Source organism: Lissotriton vulgaris, chromosome 4_1 (assembly GCF_964263255.1).
Source record: "Lissotriton vulgaris chromosome 4_1, aLisVul1.2, whole genome shotgun sequence".
NCBI classification, from domain to species: Eukaryota; Metazoa; Chordata; class Amphibia; order Caudata; family Salamandridae; genus Lissotriton; species Lissotriton vulgaris.
Window position 1 is genome coordinate 338,460,752 of NC_141691.1, and position 16,223 is coordinate 338,476,974.

Below are 16,223 nucleotides of genomic sequence, written 5' to 3' on the forward strand. Positions count from 1 at the left end.
AACTCCCCCTGCTAGAATATCATAATTAGTCAAATTAATTCATCACATTAGTATGCCACACTAAGTATGAAATACATAATGCTATAAAATCATTTAAAAGCTTAGTTTCATATTATGATTCATACCGTTTCCTAATTGATAAGGCAGTTCGAGTAAAGTTAATCATAGCAATACAAATAGCAGCAGTGGATAAGAACAGGTTCTAATATACGCGGAACAGGTTTGATAAAACGTGCCATTTGGTCTTTATAGTGATTGCAGCACTATACAAAGTGCATTGTGCTTTGTTGGGCTAAATTGTAGTTAGTCACCCACACCAACTCGCCTGTTTAGGGAAAGCCACAAGAAAGTGCAATGTGCAGAGTCTAAATTTGGTGATAAGGAAACGTGAATGAACTTGAAGAGTAAAAGGCAGATAAAATTGCGGATGGTTTGGGCGTCCATCTACGCAATTGCATGCTTCACAATCCTGACTGGATATACTTAATTCAGCATAATAGGCATTTTTTATCGTCAATTTCATATTAGGTTGAATACAGTCTGGATTATCATAATAGTGCCTTAACCCAATCTTATAAAGATTTTCTTTGACATATCGCAGCCAGAGAATCGCAAGAGCCTTTTCAAGGGACATACGGTCTCTAAGAACACTCATTCCCTTAAAATTGACTCATTTTTGTACCCTCTCAAAAATTATACATGAAACTTAAATCTCGGACTGGCTTTAGTGGCAATATATCCCACCACACATATTCATGAGTCATGATCTCCAAAACACACGGTCCTAAAAGTAGTTCCATATGATACTTTCATTGTGTGTGTGTGTGTGTGTGTGGGTGGGTGTGTGCGTGCGTGTGTGCGTGTTTGTGTGTATGTGTACACGTGTACGTACTATAATATGGAAACTAAAATGAGAATGAACCAGGTGGTGGTTACATATAATTCTGACAATACTGTAGAGTTGTTTTAACATATTTTTAGTTAGAGGAATAGGGAGCTAATGAGATTGTCTAGAACTATACAATATTGTTGGTCTGATATTGGAATGGGAATTAAAAAACAAGTCTTGAGCATAAAAGGTCAGTAACGTAGTCCCACTACCACAGCTCCATCCTATTTTTTAGTTGTAGCCCTGCTTTTCAAAACAGTTGTTGCGTAATAACATATATAGAATAGCTGTTAGGACTGAGCATTGTAACATGTTTCTGGTCTGACCAATTATTTTAAGATCCCTTATTTTCTCCAGCCAACTTCTGTGCTTATTTAAACAGCTGAGTTGGGGGATTTCCAGGAGGAGGCCGCCAGGAAGCATTTGGAGAAGAATCAATATTTACCCAATCAGGAGTATATCGATAACAAGATTATAATGTTTTACCAGAGGCACATGTAAGTGTTTGACTCTTCTGATATTCTTAGTGACACACAAATTTTGCATGTTAATGTAAACAATGGCATTTGGTTCCTACCATACTGTGTTATTGGTCAAAGGTGAAGAATTGGGTAACGTGCATCTCCCATTCCATCACACGAGTTTACAGAATCACAGCCATAACTTTAAAATGACCCAGCTATTCCCCAATACACATTGTACTTGATTGTGTTTGTACTCAACCCAGCATTGTCTCTGAGTATTGTTTCTGCTGAGCCAAGAGATATTAATAAAAAGCATAAGAAAGGGGCAACGAGATAGTTTTATGCTGATTTCAATTTGTAGGGTGGTGAGGAGTACAGTTGTTTTGTGCTGAATTTGTGTTGCTTTATTGCTTAATGTTGTTGAGTTGTCCTGTAGATTTTTTGTTCTATCATTTTTTTAAATGTTTTTCGATGTGTTCTTACCTGCTGTGCTTTTGTTGTATCGTTTTGTTTTGTGTTCTGATATTGTGTTGTGCTCAGCAAATTGCTTTATATACGTTGCCAAATGGAGCTACATTTCCAGGCAAAGGCCGCACGATCCTTTAAAGGTACAGTGACAAATCACCAGTTACCACCATCAAAGGTGATATCATTCTGCTGCTCCAGCCCTTCAACTGGTCAAGACTGCAATCAGCACAGGAACGTTGTCTAACAATTAGTACTTCCATTACTCACATTATGTGCTATGTCCCCCAATTCAGATAAAAATGTACTCCACAACTGTACTCGTGTTCAGATCCATCCCGTCTCACCCCATTATCACAGGTGTAGTACTGTAGAGAATCACCTTAAGAAATGTGTGTCCTGGAACACCACACCTGCAGTGGATGGTGCATAAGAGGTAGGTCACGTTACCTTTTGCTTAATCCTTGCATTGCTCTTCTTTACAGAAACGTAATTCACTACCTTCTCCACCCCTCCTAATGCCTGATAATTATTGAAGGTAACATGTTGTTCACACCAATAACTCCGGCCAGAAATGCTCTGTCATTTAATACTCTCTTTTTGGCTGTTACCAGTTGATTACATGTCTTTTAATTTCCCTCCCTGTATCTTTCATACCTTTGCAACACGTGCTCTATTAATTATTTTCACACAATCCTTCTTGGGGACATCACTGACCATTGAGGCCATCTCTCAAGTCTTACCACATCCTAACTTGCTGATCTATTTGAAAATCAGTCTCCAATACGGCTAATGGAATAGTACCGATCAACTTTCCAATATGTAGAGACACTGCGTTTCTCCGTTGTCCTCTAACCCCACTGTAATCAAACTGTTTCTGAAATTTGTAATTGCCAACATTTGAAAGATAAGAGCTAATGTTGATATACCTAATTCATCTTCAACAGATACCTTTCTGAGACTGTCAAAAATGTAGCATTTTAGCCAACCACTGATAAACTGCTCTTCACCCATCCAGACAGCTCACACGTCAAAAGCCACCAAGGCGACTGTTCTGTTGCGTTTGGACCAGCAGGACAGCCTTTGTGGAAGCTTGAAAAGAACCATTCCAAGGTGGGCATTCGCTGCGATTACGTGCAACGTAACAATCATCCTGGCGTTGTACAAAACTGACACTTCAACAGGGACAAAGTTTGGGAAAAGTCTATAGCCAAGAGACACAATAACCAGGCGGTTTTATGATTATCTAAAGTTCATAGTTAGCATAAACAAGATAAAAAGTCCAACTGTATGCAAAACCAATAAGCATTAAGTATTTAAGATATGATTTTATTACTATATGATGTATATATTATTTCTTTGAAGGTGCAAGTATTTATATATTTTCTTTTTTTTTCTTCTTTTCTGTTTTCTTCTGTTTTGTTTTCTTTTCTTATGATTATTTTTTGATATACAACATTCAGTTAAAATTACATTAGAGAACAGGGACATACTGAGAAATAAAAGCAGCCCTGATAAAAATGTTCAAACCATTCCCACTCCCATCCTCCTATCTCATCTCTCTCCTCTTTCCTCTCGCACCACTCAGGCCCCACTGTGCCTGCAGTGATTACCGGTCTCCAACGCCTCTAGCCTACTGGGTAAATGCCTGGTGGAAAAAGTGGGCACTCAAGGCCTGAACTCCAAGACAGCTAGATGGCACTATTGGCTCTACCAGTGCTAAAGACACAGTTAAAAAAGCATTGGCAAAGTCAACATGCGGGCGGTAGCCACACTCCACATGGAGGCGGCATAGACACAGCGGGCGGTGGGGGATGATGCAGGAAAGCACCTACAAGAACCAGTAAAGCCTCCCACAGGAGAAGACATTGGCCTCTAAAAGCTACTCTGTGCTCCACCCATGCAACCTGCAAGAAATGCCTTGGCCTTATAAAGCAGCTGAAGCAACCAAACTCAACTCTTTAAAACTACATGAAAGCCAGTGGCTGACTTGAGTTCACCAAAAGCCATGCTCTGCATGTATATATTATAATATATTAGTAAAATGAGATCTCTGACGGGCAGCTGATGGCTCTTGAAGAGAAATGCCTGCTGCAGCTTTGTGCATGCAATGCATAAGTGCAGGGCCGGCTTTAGGGCAGTGTGACCAGTGTGGCGGCAATGAGCTCTGACGTGCGTAGGGGGCGCTGACATCGAGGAGGGGCTGGGCGCCTGTATTTAATAATAACTTATGATTGGAGAGATGAAGTGCACTTTTGCCCGGGGTTAGTGAGAGAATTTGTGGAGGTGGTCATTGGGTGTGGGGATTGGATGCAGAAGGAAACACCAAAGCAAAGGAGAGACTAAAATTCTCCTGTGAGTAGGTTGCCACCTTCCTCTGAAAAATATACTAGACATTTGTTTACTATTTGCAATTCTGGAAAGGCCAACAGCTGGTAAGTGAAAAAGAATTCTTGTAAAAGTTTCAGTGTTCTTTGTACCATGGCAATTATCCCTGTTTAATAATCAGTTACATGTTATCTAGACAACTATCAAACACGTTTAAGTGACGGCTTCAGATGTTTGCTGGTTTGGTTTTTATGTTTAATTCTCAAAAGGCAAAAAATACAGAATTTCACACCTTTTTCCCACTTATTTGCAGAGACTTAAACAGGTCAAACCGGTAGAAAAAAGGCCAAGAGCTAAACATTCCTGTGGGCTGCTCCAGGATGTTATTGACAATGTTTCAAGTCACAAAAGCTAATGGCTGTAAAAGGGTGACTGGAAACATTTTAGAATAGCTATAGAATACAATTTGTTTGCTGTAATCTTGAAACCAGTGCAGGTTAAACCTAACAATAGACTACAAATTCAAAAAATGTAGGAAAGGTAATTCCGCGTGAACCCTCTCTCAAGATTTTCATAACCTACAGGAACCTCTCAAATCCATTATTTCTGCTTACAGAGGACTTCTCTGATGTTTAGCCGAATCAAAACAAGATACAAAGGTTTTGAGTTTCAGCTATGCTAGACAGTTTTTTGTTTAAGGTTTTGCCTAATGGATTTTATAGTGCTACTATTGGACAAGTCATGGGGAAAATATTCTGAATAATAAGGCTTTTCTGTATTTTGTTATTCATACCATTGATAAGCGGACTAAATTTAAATTGGTGTGCAAAATTGTAATCAGGGCATCATCATCCACTTCCACAACTTAGGGCCTTATTGGGATGTCGGGCGGATGTGACTGTTGCGGAATTGAGACCGACGACCTCCGGTCGGCTGTACCCACCGCAGCATTACAATGCGACAGGACATGGTGTTTGTCGCATACTCCCATTTCTCTATGGAGATTGTGCTGCAGCTACACAAGCTCCCATTGAGAAATGGGAGAATCTGTTCATCCCTGCCCCTCGTGGCAATCACCTCAAGGTCAATTAATTGAAGTGATCCTTCCCCTATGATTAATTGAGATTGAATAAAGGAAACTGAATGGATCAGAACTTCCTCCTCCCCCACATGATTGATAAATCACCTCAAGGCCACGTGGTGCAGGGATTTACAGGGGGGACCATAAGTGCCCCCTCAGGCACCAACCAACAGCCGCAGGGGAAGGGGGCCCTGCTAGTGGCCCCCAAAGTTGCTTTCTGACAGGCTTTTCAAGTTGGCAAGCACGACTTGAAAAGCCTGTCGGAAACCGACATCGTAATCCATGCGGCGGAAACTCTATCTATAGGGATTACAGTCAGGCTTCCGATTGGCCAACGGGCTCCTTGAACCCGTCGGAATCCAGCCAGAATGACTGGTCGGTTTCACTTTCGGGCTGCCTTCACCGTAATGCTAAATACCAAGAAAGGGGTTTTGGCTCCTATCAGTAAGGCTGAGCCCAATTATCAATAAACAACATACAAATTGCAAATACTGATTTATCTTCACTATGTTACATTCACTGGGATACAAGAAACCATTCAATGTAGCCCAAAGGTTAGTAATCCTTACGCCTTATTTTTTTTAGAGGAAAGGTTTTTCTTTTGATTACTTTTTTTTCACTTATACAAAATTCTTTACAATGTTACAACCATCACAACACATAAAGAAAAAATCCATTACAATTACACACAAAGGGATAACATGCAATGAATGATGTCACCTAATAAACAAGAACTGTAATTCAACAATATATTAAACATTTAAGACACACAACAAACACAGACCCAGACAGGTGAATTTCTATTTACAAGGTTTCAACCTTCTATTCAGGGCTGAAAACAAACACTGTATGCAATTAAGAAGGAGGAAATTCTGAACTGTTTTGGTACAAACAATAGTTCAATTGCCAACCAATGTAATCTTTAAGAGAAACAGTAACGGGTTTATATTTTATGGACACTGTTTGAAAAGAAAATGGTCAACGTGTTTCGAACCCCTCATTTAATCTTGGGGTTCTCCTCAGGACCACAAAAAACTGCCACAGAAAAGGAAGGAGGAGAGAGTTAAACTCTTATTCTTTCAGAAAACCGTAAACCTATTTAATCTAGACCCTTACATAAACAACTGTTTCAATGAGATAGTTGAAAAATAATTACCTATCTCTTTGTGAGATCAGCTGGTCTCTACCAGTGCCACTAGGTGCCACACAATTATTTTTTGTCTACAGAATTAAACAAACAAAAGGGGGAAAAAGAAGAAAAAGAGGGAAAGAATGAATCAGTCTTTTCCTGTTATTCAGTGAATTAGTCAAAGGAAGGAGACTAACATGTAGCGTCAGACTTACTTGATGAAATCAATCCTGGTTGTGAAGGAAAACTATTCAGTGACTCCAGGTAAAAGGACTCTGTTGGAAACAATGTATGCATAGAGAATATCGTTAATGTCTAGATGGCGTTTGTTGATTTCGCGTTTGTGGTAAATTTGGTTGAGAACATACCTGTTTCTGATTAATACGCAGAGACTAAACCGCTATGGGTATGCCATGAGTAAATCTGCGCAAAAAAAGGAAACAAAGTTTACAATCCAATCTCTTTTGTTCCTGTCTCAGATTAGTAGGTTCTGCCTGTTTTGCGACTGACATTTTTAACAACAAAGCTTTTAAGAACAAAGCAAGTCTAGTCCGTCCGATTGCTTAAACAAGTCCCAATTGTGAAAGTGCACTCAGGTCTGCTTTTCTCGTACCTGGACTGGCGTGTCTCTCGTGTGTTCTCAACGTCTTCTTCATTTTAGGATCACTGGCAGCTGCACTCGAGCTGACCATTTACTTCCGATGTTGTTCACATGACCGTTACGTCACGCTTAATGACGCGAGTAGTTTTGGAACCTGTAGTTCGTAGTTTAGATGTTCAGCGTAAAACGCAATCCAATTTGGAATTTAAAATGGATACGCATTTGGTGCCTAAACTGATTATAAGGCAAAGTGAAACTAATTTAAAGGCATATGTCATTCCATTTTGTGGATCAAAATCCTTTTGATTAAATGATTTCACTTGTACCGTATCTTGAGGTACGAAAATCCACCAGCAAGGTTGGGACAATCTATGGTGATATGGGGCCCGATTCACAGAACTAACTTAAGACAAAATCCTAAACTTACTACTTTTGGTATTCACAGAAGTTAGGATTTTGTCTTATGTCTGTCTTAAGTCTGTCTTAAGACAAACTTAAGACAAAATCCTAACTTCTGTGAATACCAAAAGTAGTAAGTTTAGGATTTTTTCTTAAGTTAGTTCTGTGAATCGGGCCCATGGACTTTTCACGGTGCTTTGTTTTCTCAAAAAGGCGGTTCATTGTTTTGCAGCAATATGTTTGTCAACGACTTATTATGTAGAGATTCCTACTCCATTACAATACCATTCGGAGAACAATGATTTTGGACATTGGCTCTTATAGTTGATACATTTCTGAGAGCTCGTACAGACCATCTACCGCCGTATTAAATTTGACAATTAACATGGCCTCTCTCTGTATCAATTTGCATCTATCTCTGCCACAAGGGTCTGGATCTATCTTTGAAATTACAGTCCATGAGAGATCTTTTTCTGCATGATTATGAGTGACCAATTTTTAACTAACGGTGCAGCATGCACTTTTTTTCGAATCCTTTATTTATGTTGTATAATCCTTTGGCGGACTACTTTGAATGGTTTCTTGTATCCCAGTGAAAGTAGCATAGTGAAGATAAATCGGTATTGGCAATTTGGATGCACCATAATGCGGCGGTCGAAAGTGAAATCAGTGATGAGACTCGGAAAGCCTCCAACTTGCATTCTAAGGCTTTCTGAGTCTCATCGTAATGAGGCCCTTAATGTAGCACCGTAATTGTTATTTTTTTCCTTCTTCTGATTGAAAAAACTGATGCTATAGATACTGTGCTGCACTGCTAAAGAGTGTCTTATAACTAAACAACTTCTAAAACAAGAAAGTGTGGTGACCACACTTCTAAAAATTGTTGCCAAATAAACATGAACAGAATTGCAACAAGGCAATAACATTATAAAATGTCTATATTGCTGTGGTGTGGCAACTCATTGCTGCAACTCATATGCTGCTACAAAAATGGCTAACGATGGCATAGAAATGGGTACAACTTTTCTGTCCTTTAAAAAAATTTAATGGACCACAAATAAAGAAGTACATGCAATTAACAAAACACGGTTCCAAATGGGTAGCAGCATGGGCTTTTTTCCCTCCACTTCCTCCTTCATTATTGTGGACAACGTATCCCTATGTATGGGGTGCTCCTGCTGTAATACGTTGTAACAGTTGGGATAGTTCTGTGCTCATATCTATGGATGCCTTGTTTTGTTACTTTTGTAGATGTAGCCGTGTCCAAGAATGTAACAATATTATTAAGTAATATGCAGTGAAACAATATTTGTGCTCACATGATTAAATAATCTTGTGGGTGCTTGTATTTAAAAACATTGTAACCAAAGAAGATGCCAATACTGATGCTTATTCAAATTCGAATTGTCTCAAAAATGTATAGCTCATACACATTTGAAAGCTCATTAGTAGCTTTTTATTCACGTTATTTTGAAATATCTTGTAACAAAATTTCATACACAATTGTACTTTTTCAAAGAACAACACAAAAATAGATACAAAAATGATTTGGGGGACAATGGGACTGATAAATAATCACACAATCACTCGTACATACAATCACCTGTTCCACATACTCCTCACACTCAATTTACAAATTGCACACACACACACCACGGGAAAAGGGAATAAACCTATGGAGTAGTACACGGTCTGCCAAACTGAAAGTCAATACAATACTTTTTGTTGGATATATCACAAATGTCAAATATCTCTAAGTAAACAATTTCAAACATGTCGTTCTCCTTTATATTTAAATTCTGTGTAACAAAAACCCACTCTTTATAGCACACACTATTTTGGCAGCACCAACGGTCTACGCGTTTCAAATCCCTGGAGTCATTGGGATTCTCTTCAGGACCATAGATATCTGTAAAAATAAGAAGAATGAAAATGGTATCCTATTCTTTCAGGAATAAACACCAAGCACTGACCACTGTAAAGAAGAGGAAAAAATTGTACCAGGACTTGTGAGAATGCCAAAGCAAATTGCATCCAAACTGCAGACTGTATCTTCCTCAGTCTATTTATATCTTGACCATTAAAAAATCTTACCTAAAACAACCTTGCCCACTGTTTGTAATTATCAGAGCTTGAAAGTTCACTCGAGGATGTGCACCTGTTGACACCACACCTGACAAACCAAAGAATGAATAATTTATATAGAGCCCTGATTGTGTATATACACAGAGAACTGAACTTCAAAGAACCGTTAAAATCACCAGTTAAATTAACCGTCATTCTCTTACCTCCTATCGCCTTTCGGCGAGGAGTCTTTGAACAGGGTTCCTCCTACTTGGAGCGTCAGTTGTTTGTCACCGTCCTGTAAAATATAAAGCGCACTACATAAGCACCTTAGCCCTGTTGGCAGCGTGCTTGATGGATGGCGAAGGTCGGGGAGTTGCAAGACCGCATTAGACCAATAAAGCGAGCCCCAAGAGTCTCTTACCGGGTATGAATCCAATGTTTCACGGAGCACAGCTCCCTCTGCTTCCAGCCTTTACAGATGCAACCAAGGGCGTTAATGAATGACGTAGTTCATGAACCACGGGCGAGTATTCATCTTCTATTCTTTTATAATAATTCATATCTCCAGCAAAACGATTGACCTGATTCACTCGGGAGCCCTCACATCCATGAATTATAAGGTGGATCATGAGGAAACTAGTAAAAAATCATGAAAAGTGGCGAAGGGTAACTATGGATCTGTCCTAACGTCTTCTGGGAAATGTAGTTTGGTTGACACGCTCCTCGATCAGTGGAATGTAGAAGTCATAGATTTTAAACACGTTTGGTCCTTTGTTGTAATTAGGCCTGCGCGTTCTAAAAGAATTAAAGGAAGTTCCAAGATATCTATTGTGGTTAACTATTTGCAATATATGATTGCCTTAAGTGTCTAATGAGAGGAGTGCAGTTTGTTGGTATGAACTCCACTATTAAGCTAAAAATTATTGGGTAAAAAATTGGGCAACAAATTATTAGGCAAAAAATTGTCCATGGTTGATTGTATAGTATTGAAGATGGTTGCCCGTTGGGGCTCAGCTTGCTATAAAATAGATGGAAACTGCTATTTGCATCAATGTCTCTGGTAATGTCATCCTCTTTCAATATATGGGGGTATATCGCTCTGCGGACATGAACTTATAGTTTATAGATTTCTGAAATCTCGTTTAAACCTGACACGGCCGTGTCGAATTTTACAATTAGCAGTGCCTCGCTTTTTGCCAGTTTCAAGTCCAGGCTGCTACCTCTCATATCTCTTTCTACCTTTAAAATGACTGTCCATCTTAGGTCATTTATTTTGTGTGCCTTCTTTCTCCAATGATTTACAAGTGGGGCAGTCTCGACATTTGTTTTTATTCGAGATTTATGTTGGGAAATTCTCTGTCTGATTTCTTGATTGGTTTTCCCAATGTAGAGTAACCCACAGGGGCATGTAACCCCATAAGTTACATATTTTGTTTTACAGTTGCTGAAAGAGTCGTGTTTCCAGGAGATTCCCTGATGTTGAAATAAAGAGCCTTCAACTGTAAGTTTGCAACAAACACATGAGCCGCATTTGTGGTGGCCTACAATGGGTGATAATCCCATAAGTTGTCTTAGTGTCGGATTTGGGGTTTGATGGATTGCTGATCTGACAATATGGGTTGCGACACAACTTTCTTTTTTGAATGCAAAAAGCGGTTGCGATGAAAAACGTGTGTCCAGATTTTTTATTAAATGCCAATTTTGAGTGATAACTTTTTTCAATTTATTCAAAGTTGGGCAAAATGTTGTCACACAATCTTGGCGTTCATTCATAGTTTTAGTTCGTCGCTCCAAGAGAGACTCTCTTGCGTCCAGCGAGCACGCTTCATTGCATTTTTGACCAGTTTCCTTGGATATCCGCGGTCTCGTAATTTTTCAGAAAGTTTACTGGCATGGAAGCTGAAGTCATCTTTATGGAAACAGTTTCTTCGGTTTCTTAAAAACTGCCCATACGGGAGGTTATCACGCAAACTTCTTGATGGTTACTGGAATATAGCAAAGCTTTATTCCTATCGGTAGGTGTGACACATAGGGTTGTTATTAAACCACTTTCCATCGGATATACTTCAACATCTAGAAAAGAGATCTTATTGGCTGAATGTTGAATGCTAAATTTTATGTCTTTAGTTCTTGCATTTAACCATTCATAGAAGAGCATAAGTTGTTCCTCTCCTCCCGTCCAAACCATAAAAACTTCATCAATAAAACGCAGCCATGTAGTAATGTGCTGCGAAAATGGGTTGTTATTATGAACAAATGAATCCTCATACATTGACATAAAAAGTACTGCCAATTCTGGGGCATAGGGACACCCCATGGTGACTCCTTTTACTTGGTAAAAGAAATTGCTTCCAAATGTAAAATAGTTCTTTTTGAGGGCGAAGGCTGCCAAATCGATCATAAATTGGGTTGGCACTTGAACTGGTCTTGGTCTTGTTTCCAAAAAATGGGAAAGCACTGCCACTGCTTCATCCTGTGGAAATTGGGTATATGAAGTTGTTACATCTAATGTTACCAACAGGTCTTTATTCTGATCACATACCACTGATTCCAATTTGTTTATAAAGTCCGTAGTATCTCGTAGATACGAGATGACATCATTCATAAACTCCATTAAGAAATGGTCTACGTATTTAGAGATTGGCTCCAGTAGAGATTCACACCCTCAGACTATTGGCCTACCGGGTGGATTTTTTTCACATTTGTGCACCTTTGGCAGTATATAAAATACTGGTGTTCTCGGGTGTAGAAAATTGTATTCCTTGGGCCCAAGGAAACCTTGTTCAAATCCTTCTTGTATAATCAAAAACAATTGATTTTGGAGTTTAGGTGTTGGATCTTTGGCATTTTTTCTATAGCAAATCGGGTCGTTTAGTTGGTTCATTACTTCTGTCGTGTAGGCTGGTTCCCCACACAACTATCGAACCCCCTTTATCTGCTTGCTTGATTACCACTCTAGGGTCATTTTTTATGTGGTCAACGCTTCTCTCCGTTCTTTCGTAATATTATGTTTTACATAATTGCTCTTTTTATCCATCTCTGAGATAGCCGATAAAACTGTTTTTTCAAACGTTATAACCTCTTCTGGTATTTTGTTTCCTGGTGGGCAGAAAAATTATTTGTTACGTAGACCTGTAATCTCGGGTGGTGTATCATTTTGATTGTTCATTAAAAATGTTGTTAATCTAATTTTGCGACTAAATTCGGTTTTTAATTTGACAAAATCAGTTCTTTTAGATGGAACGAATGATAACCCTATTATGAGAACACTTTCCTCTGCCACGGTTAACACTCTATTTGATGAATTAAAAATGGGGGAAACCTCTAGTTTGTGTAATGATGTTTCCTCGTGGTCATTTCCCATGGTTGGTTGTATCTCACTTTGCCCCTTGTTCTGGGATGGCCTCTTCCTAAAAAAGTATTGGATGAGGAACCCCACCAGTTGGTTCCATTTTCGGTTCCGGTTTAGACGACTGTCGCTATTATCTGTTTCTCCTCCAGATGATGAAGAGGTATCCGAGAAAGAAAGAAATTGATTGCGCGTTATTGTTTGATTATTCTTAATTTCTAATTCCAATGATGCAATTTCATCTAGTTCCTTTTGTGAAATTCTCAAGGCCGTCTCCACAGTGAGGACCATTAGGTCTCTACTGCATTTTGTTTCTATCAAACTGAAGCCTTTCTTAAAAGTAGAATCATCCATGAAGAGTACCGGAATGTTACGGATCTGAAGGCCTCCTGGGATGGTGCCTTCTCTCAAGTGTTGCAAAAAAAAAAATAACTAAACAACTTCTAAGACAGGAAAGTGTGGTGACTTCTAAAAATTGTTGCCAAATATGAACATGAACAGAATTGCAACAAGGCAATAACATTATAAAATTTCTATATTGCTGTAGTGAGGTTCCAAATGAGGAGCAGCATGTGCTTTTTTCCCTCAAGTTCCTCCTTCATTATTTTGGACAACGTATCACTATGTATGGGGTGCTCCTGCTGTAATACGTTGTAACAGTTGGGATAGTTCTGTGCTCATATCTATGGATGCCTTGTTTTGTTACTTTTGTAGATGTAGCCGTGTCCAGGAATGTAACAATATTATTAAGTAATATGCAGTGAAACAATATTTGTGCTCCCACGATTAAATAATCTTGTGGGTGCTTGTATTTAAAAACAAGCACTAGCTGCCCACAATTATCTTTCAAAGCAATCACTACCAAAAAAATAGGGTAGACTTGAATAGTGAATGCACTCATGCAGTCAAACACAACTTCCACCCACACACAGACCTAGATGATAAGTACAAATATGCAGAAAAAACAAAATAGCTATGCACATCCATGCTCCAATAAACAAACATGCTCAAGAAACAAAAATGATGTGGAGGAACAAGTATCCTAAAGATTTATTATAGGGTACATTTCATTAATACTATACGCTGGTTCAATATCCCATCTAATTCGTAATAGGATCCATCAGTAAGTATTTTACACCTCCAACTGGACTATATTTATAGTTGTCTTTTTTGAGTAGGAGTATGGTTGGGAATTAATAGGTAACCACTTTTTGCTGACTTGTTTCCGGCACTCGATGGTCAGATGCACTTAAAATCTTCACGGTCTCTGAATCTTTCTTGGTTTGTTGATTTGGGGAACTTGGCATGTACACATGTGGTGTTTTCGTTTTTCTTTCTGGGTTTGATGCCTTTCAGATTGATTTCTTGTCATCAGACTCACTTGTGTTCTTCAAGTGCACGTAGAGGTATTTTCAGCATAGCTTTGCTTCTCATCCGTTAGGTTTTAGAAATCTAGTAATTTGATTCATATATTGTAAAATTGAATTTAGGTTGTTCCTTGTACCCCAGTCCTGATGAGGCCCAAGTAACAGGGTGAAACTTGTTGACTACTGGACAAGGAAGTATCTGTAGAATAATAAATACAATGGAATAACGGGCATGCACACGAAAAAGTTTGTCTGAAGTGGATAGGATCCCTATAATGTGCAAAAGATTACCTCACAGTGGACCACAGTGTATTTTAGGAACTGACACTTCTTTTCTAATATTTGGGGTTCAGGAAAAGAATATTTTTGTCTTGTGTAATTTTGTATGTTTTGTAAATGTATTTTGTATATATTTTTGTTGGATTTTGTTGATCAAGGCCGACATATAAAAAGATTATTGGTCCTAATCAGATATGAAATGAAAAGAAATAAATCGTGGTTATATCCTGGAATGAGTGATGGACGAAATTTATTGAAATTGATGTGAATTAGATGGGGTATTGAACCAGCGTATAGGGGTAATGAAATGTACACTATAACAAATATTTAGGATTACTTGGGCAAACCCCTTGTATATTTGATGTGATCCAATAAACAAACAGGCAGCTTTGGACGAAGTTCTGCATGCATCCTCACTCACAGGACTCTTGACATGCAGTCACCACTACACACTGAACAAGAGACGTGCTTTGATACATTATGATGGTGCATGTATAGCATTCTCTGCTGCTTTAAGCTCCTCTCAAAGTACTATATTTGACAGGAGAGTCGAAAGGAGGGAACAAGAGAAAGGAACTAGGGAGGAAGTCCTGTAAAAGGAATGATCCTTCCCTAAACAGAGTGGTTCTTGACAGACAACTTTGCACATCTGGTTGGAGGAAGCCGGAAAGCAAAACTGCCATCTGGCAACAAGAGGAAGACGCAAGAGAGGGTGGAAGTTGTAAGTGATGGGAGTGGGGTCAATGTAAGGAACAGGGCCTGTTGATGAGATAGTAATGATAGACTGGTAAAAAGATTGTAGTTTAGGTCAGTGTGGTTCAATTAGCTATTTTTACAAACTTCCACTTAGAGGTCGACCCACACAGACAACAATACCGGATTCTGAACCAAGCAGCAACACAGACAAGATCAGCCAGCACAGGTGCCCGACAGAGGGCTATCGGACTAAAAGAAGAAAGGATGTTTGCAAGTAGCCACACTTCCTCATAATGTTTACTTATTAAATAAAATGTAAGGTGAGAGAGGGAAGATTTGTTTCAATGCCTAATCAATTCTTGACCTTTCCTTTGAGAAATACTTTAAGTTCAAGAAAATGATGTTATCATGCATGAGGCAAGTTAGCTATGCATATTCGTATTTCCATATTACTGAGCCAAAACACGGCTTGCCTCCCTAGCTAAACCAATTGCAAAGAAAATATAGAGATGACTCCTGCCCTTCCGATTTCTTGCGTAAGCCTTCCCTGTTATGCAGGCAACTAGAAGGGCAGCATGGTGTCATAGTACAAGTGTGAAAGCAGACAGTAATCTTAAGAGGAGGGGGGTCAGTGAAGATCCAACTGAAAGTCTCCTGCCTGTATATAGGTAATCAGGCTGACCAGAATGTACAACGAGGATTATAAAAACAAAGAACTTGGTCAGACTAAGATATTGATTTATAGAAATGCTATAAAAAAGGATTTCCTAAATATAGTGATACTCTGTCCCCACCTCCAGCATTCTAACCAATGAATTAAGAAATGCCTTCTTGGAAGAAGCCCCAACTGGGGGGAAACCTCCAGGATCGGGTCACTCATGTTGCATTGCTAATTCCACCAATGATGGTCGTGATTCTATAATCCCAACTACTACAAATGTTAAATTCATATGGATTCTTCACAGTATTATTAGATGTATTTCATAGCCTAATTGCTATTACGCATGCAATAAACAGGTCTGTCAATGTAAGAAATTACATGTCCATATACAAAGCGCATTTGGAAGTAGGATGTCATTGTTCAACATTCCTAGGACTCTTTATAGGGT

General features: G+C 38.9%; 1 protein-coding gene across 1 annotated transcript in view; it reads left to right on the forward strand.

Moving 5' to 3' along the window:
* The window catches only part of FRMD7 (FERM domain containing 7), a 443,576-nt gene that overhangs the window by 288,450 nt on the left and 138,903 nt on the right, over positions 1-16,223 (forward strand). Inside the window, exon 5 of the mRNA XM_086966767.1 lies at positions 1,272-1,386. Within this exon, the coding sequence (XP_086822893.1) occupies positions 1,272-1,386 (115 nt within the window). The remainder of the gene's footprint in view (positions 1-1,271; positions 1,387-16,223) is intronic.